This window comes from Squalius cephalus, assembly GCF_949319135.1.
Source record: "Squalius cephalus genome assembly, chromosome: 8".
Lineage (NCBI taxonomy): Eukaryota > Metazoa > Chordata > Actinopteri > Cypriniformes > Leuciscidae > Squalius > Squalius cephalus.
Window position 1 is genome coordinate 42,732,014 of NC_137129.1, and position 5,717 is coordinate 42,737,730.

The 5,717-nt window shown below is 35.7% G+C and overlaps 1 protein-coding gene across 1 annotated transcript; it reads right to left on the reverse strand.

Moving 5' to 3' along the window:
- Window positions 1–609: 609 nt before the first annotated feature.
- On the reverse strand, window positions 610–3,200 carry LOC307163758 (uncharacterized protein). Its single transcript, XM_079879990.1, has 4 exons — window positions 3,110–3,200; window positions 2,665–3,006; window positions 1,482–1,526; window positions 610–1,395 (listed from the first exon to the last, which is right to left on the reverse strand). The coding sequence occupies exons 1-4, from the start codon at window positions 3,171–3,173 to the stop codon at window positions 1,241–1,243; spliced, it is 606 nt and encodes a 201-aa protein (XP_079736116.1). The 5' UTR covers window positions 3,174–3,200; the 3' UTR covers window positions 610–1,240.
- Between the last annotated feature and the right edge of the window lie 2,517 nt (window positions 3,201–5,717).

Sequence of the window (5,717 nt, forward strand, 5' to 3'; positions counted from 1 at the left end):
CCTATCCAAACTGTACAGTGTCCTTGGGTACCTTGAAAGGCGCTTTTCCAAATAAAATTTATTATTATTATTATTATTACTCGTTCCCTAGAGAGAACCGAGGTTACGTTAGTAACCGAGTACGTTTTTTAAAACATTGTTAAAATTAAACCAATCTGACTTCCCGACTCAAAAGAGCAAATAAACAAATAAGCTAAGCAAATTAAATAAGGCTAATAGAATAAAAACATTAGTAATAATTGTTACTAATGTTTTTATTCTATTAGCCTTAGTTAAAGAGCAAATAAACAAATAAGCTAAGCAAATTAAATAAGGCTAATAGAATAAAAACATTAGTAATAATTGTTATTAATGTTTTTATTCTATTAGCCTTAGTTAATTTCGGGAAGTCAGATTGGTCCACCCTCACCGCATATGTTGTGGTTTTCTGTGCATCATCATTATGAAGCCAGTCAGGAAATCATTATTGTGCTTTGCACGACATTGATGTGAAACCTTTTCTCTTCTCTAGACTGTCATGGCAGATCCGACATATACAGTTGTGTTTGAACAGGTTTAGCTTTGGTAATGATCAGGTTTTTCTGCTAGAAAATGAACACAAAAACAAATAATTATTAGTTGCTGTTTATTTGATCAGATCTCTCAGTAATAATCATTGAAGACATCTGTTGACATTTTTATTTAATCATGAATTATGTGCCATAGTTTGCATTTATATTTTCTCTTGAAAACAGATTTAAAGCTCATAGATAAATATATAATGTCTAAAGATATACAGCAAAATGATGTATGTATGTTTGCTGCTCTTTTTGAGCTCACTCTTTACATGTAAAAACTGCAGTTATGTAAATCATACCACTTGAACTCTAAACTTTGAATATTGGTTATATATGCTGAACTAATAAGCATTGCATTAAAGAAGTGATTTGATATTTAACTGATTATTATTGTTAAACACAAATAAAACACACAAACCTGAATAATCACCACACCAGTAATGACTGGTTTGCTGTTTATAAAACTGGCTGATTTACCTCATCATCTCAGTTTCTCTGAAGTGGAAGTGATCAGGCCAACAGGAAAAGACATCTGAGGCACAATTTGCTATTTTAATTTGAGACAACTATAGCAGTGCTGATATAACTGGCAACGTGAAGCTCAGGGACAGGCTTATATTGAGTTAGATTGTAAAATAAAGCAGAAATAGATGTCATTCAGCTGATGTTTGGTCCATCAGAGCTCAATGTTTCGATGCTTTCAAGCCTTTCTGCCAACCACGATGGTAAATTATTCCTCCTGCGATGACTGCAGTCAGAAGAAACACAAACACAGCCAGTCCAACACCAGCGAACATCAACACACGCTTCGTCGGGGTCACTCCCAGGGTCACCCCATCTACAGAGACAGAAGAGTTATTCATATTCATACAACCAGACAGTATTAACTCATAACTTAGATTTAGTGCTGGATCAACATGTTACCTGTGATGTCAACAACGTCTTCTGGCTCTTCTGTTACAAAAAGACCTGTATAATCAGTTTATCCAACAAACACACAAGAAAACATTTTTAGTTGTTAGTTGTATGGTAGAGTTTAGAAGAGATTTAGTCCCTTAGTGTCGGCCCAGATCCGATACGTGTGGAATCCATTTGTACCAGATCTGGGATGACACTATGATGCTGTCGTTTATTACTTAAAGTTTTTAAAGTAACTTAAAGCAATATTAATTATGCATAATGACATATCAGACCTTAGTTTCAGTAGTCATGTCAAAGCAATAACTAAATCAGCATACTATCATCTGAAAAATATTGCAAGTATTAGATGCTTTGTTTCCAGACAAGACTTAGAGAAACTTGTGCATGCTTTCATCACCAGCAGGGTGGATTATTGTAATGGACTCCTCACTGGCCTTCCCAAAAAGACCATAAGACAGTTGCAGCTCATACAGAACACTGCCGCCAGGATTCTGAGCAGAACCAGAAAATATGAACACATCACACCAGTCCTCAGGTCTTTACACTGGCTCCCAGTTAAATTTAGGATTGATTTTAAAGTATTATTACTGGTATATAAATCATTCAATGGCCTAGGACCTCAATACATTACAGATATGCTCACTGAATATAAACCCAACAGATCACTCAGATCATTAGGATCATATCAGCTAGAAATACCAAGGGTTCACTCTAAGCATGGCGAGTCCGCTTTTAGCTATTATGCTGGAACAGCTTCCAGAGGAGATCAGATGTGCTCCTACTGTAGTCACTTTCAAATCAAGACTCAAAACACATCTGTTTAGCTATGCATTTACTGAATGAGCATTGTGCTAATGTTCGTCCGACTGTACTGTACTGTATTTCATTTTTTTTATTTTTCTAAACTGTTTTAATTATTCTTATTTATTTTTATTATTTTTATTTCTTCTATGTAAAGCACTTTGAATTGCCATTGTGTATGAAAAGTGCTATATAAATAAACTTGCCTTGCCTTGCCTTAGAAAAAAGGAAAAGAAAAAAAAGTCAAAAATTTTGATTAGATGTTTGTGATTTAAACATTTTCTCTATCCAATTTATACCGTATATATACATAAAAAAAATGTAACCTAAAATGGTACGATCTTCATTAACAATAAATATGATGAGAAAAACTTAAATCTGGTACCTTCAATCTCCAGTCTGATGGGTTTGTTGAAGTGCATCTCTGGAGCGTCAGACTTTGTTCCACAGAAATAAAGTCCTGAATCTGATTCTGTTACTCCAGAAATAGTTAAAGAGGCTCTGGTGACCCAACTGTCTGCTGTTATTTCCAGACGAGTTCGGTTCTGATTGTAGTTGGTCAGGAGTCTTCTCCCGGTTTTGTCTTTCTTTGCAGAAATCAGCAGAACGAACTTTTCAGATCTGAGACGATACCAGGCGACTTCATATCTGTTTCTCATGCTGCAGTTCAGAGTGATGTTTTCTCCCATCCGAACTCTCACATCAGAAGATCCTCCACCTGACAAATCTGGAGAGACATTTAAAAATCAAATCCTTTTTGACTGTTAATAGCTATTGTATTTGAGGTTGATATATTCATTTCATGAGTGTTTGAAAAATAATATATTTACCACTGGATGTGATTTGCATAATCCAACAAGAAAATACACAGAAGAAGAAAAAGACTTTCTCCATTGTGTCTGTCGTTCGTAAGATGGGTCGATCAAACTAAATTCAGCTCAATGCAGAAACACTGAAACCACAGTTTCCTCTTCCTTTAGAGAGAAATTTAATGCACTGTATTATATACTGTCTCAACTCAGAGAGTGTTTCATCCTCACTTTTATTTATTTATTGCATTAAACCTCTATATAATGTAAATCCCCATGATAACCTGATGTAGTTTATACTCTATTAGCTTAGATACACAGCCAACAAAACTTGGCTAAGTGTGTGTTGATTTGTATCCAAACATAAAAATTCCAGGTTCCTTATAATGCTATAAAGCTCTATGAACAGCTTTAAAGACATGCTTTTGTTTTTGACATAATAAATTTCAACCATATTAAAAGAGAATTTTTAAAAGTTTTACAAATACAAATAATTTCTCTTCCTGTTTTTCATGTCATAACATGAGTTTGAATGTATACTGTAACTTTACACAGATCACTTTATCATATCAGTCTCGTGTTAATGTATTTTTTAAGTGTTCAAGTTAAACTTTCAGAACAATGTTTTCTAAATTTTCTATAGTTTTTTTCTGTAAACTGAGAGAGAAAGTCCATCTCTTTGAAGGTAAAGACAATCAGGAAGCTTACGCTGCAAGTTTGAAAAAGTCACCGTCACTTTTGCTTTCAACACCATCAATGATAAAGGAAAGATTCTCAAAACATTTAATGCATTTATAATTGTTTATTAAGATATGTTTAAACATACAGACAGCAGAATGGAATGACATACTGTATAGAGAATTCTTCAAATTTTCCCTCTTATACCCCAAGAAAACCGATGTTAAACAAACAACTGAAAGACAACCAGAAGACCATACACCTAAAAATGGCTCAATAAGCATATTGATGAATACCTTGCAGCAGATCCTGGAATTATCATACTGTGAATAGTGGACACGCCCCCTTCTGCTGATTGGCTACAAGTGTGTTGTGGTGCCCAGTATGATATTCACTTTCAAACACACTAGAAAATGAACAAACACAAAAATATGAAATGAAAAATATCGCTGTATCAAAAGTGGTTTCTTTTTAAAAATAAAATAAAATGAAAAAATTTTTTTTCTTTTTTTTTTCTCAATACAATTAAAACAATATTATTTTAATGCAGCTTTACAAAGAATAGAACCGTACAAAAATCCCCTATTAAAGGCATACTTCAGCATTTAGCATTAAGCTTTGTATCAGTAGAAAACCTGTAGTATTTTCGAATTACCATGCTTTCCTCCCTCATAGCCCCCTGAGACGAGAGATTTATGTATTTTTTGTCTTGAAAAAAATCCTCCGATGACGCAAAAATCAGCATTTAGCGTCATCTGAGGATTTTTTGGCCAGAGGCTAAAGACTTCAGCCAGTAGTAGGGGCTGTCCCGCATGTTTCAACCCGCCCATAGAGGGATCTCACTCACAGAATGTACACATAAGCCGCGTTTCCACCGAAATTACCCGGAACAATTTGTCCCAGGAACTTTTTTCCCAGGAACTTTTTTTGCCCCAGACCGGTTGCTTTCTGCGTTTACACCGCGGTCTAAAGTACCGGAAAGGTAAACTGCGCGCAACTGCTCCTCCCAGTCTGCGACAGACAGTAATCAGTTTTGAGCGCCACATTTATAATAAGTATGGAGGATATTCAAACTGTGCTGCAGTTATGTATTGGTTTACTAACGAGGTAATTAACAAAACGTGTTCAGAAAGCTCGTATGCGTATAAAATTAGACAACGTATGTTATCAGTTATTGTGAGATGCCTGGGACGAACGTGCAAAAATTTCCTCTTTCGCAAATACGCTTAAAAAAAGCCTGAACCCTGTCTATCAATCATAAATAGTGACAGTCTTGTAAATAGTTGTTTGTTACTAACCTCAAAGCGCTATTTCAATCCTGTTATAGTAAATTTGTAACATGGTAATTACATTGCAATAGATGACAATGTGCAAACATAATGACTTAATAATAAAAGCTATGGCAGAAAGGAGACGAGCACTGATAAAGCATGTTCAGTAAGCTCGTAATGCTAACGTAAGATATAAAATTTGTATGTTATCAGCTATTGCGGACATTGACCATGAGATGGCTGGGACGAACGCCCAGAAAGTTTCCTCTTCCACAAATACCCTTAATAAAGCCTGAAACTCGTCGCCAGTCCACCAGTTTTTTTTATTAAATTCCATATTTGCAGACAGACAACTCTTACTGCATGAAGCCACGACACGAACCGCAATAGATTTTTTAAAAAGGGAGGTTAAAAATAAATAAAATGCTGCATGGAGTCATTCAACCAAAATGCGGCGTGAACACAACCAATCAGCTTATGCAGCGCACAAGTCCCACCCCTGAAAGTTCCTGAACTTTGAAAAAGTACTACCTCATGAGCAGGGACTATCGGAGGGGGAAATATTTGCCGGAACTTCATTTAGACCCTGGTTACTGCGGTGTAAACACATCGAGAACCAGCCCAAAGTTCCTAGTTCCTGGGGAAAGTTCCTGCGGTGGAAACGCGGCTATAGTGTCAGC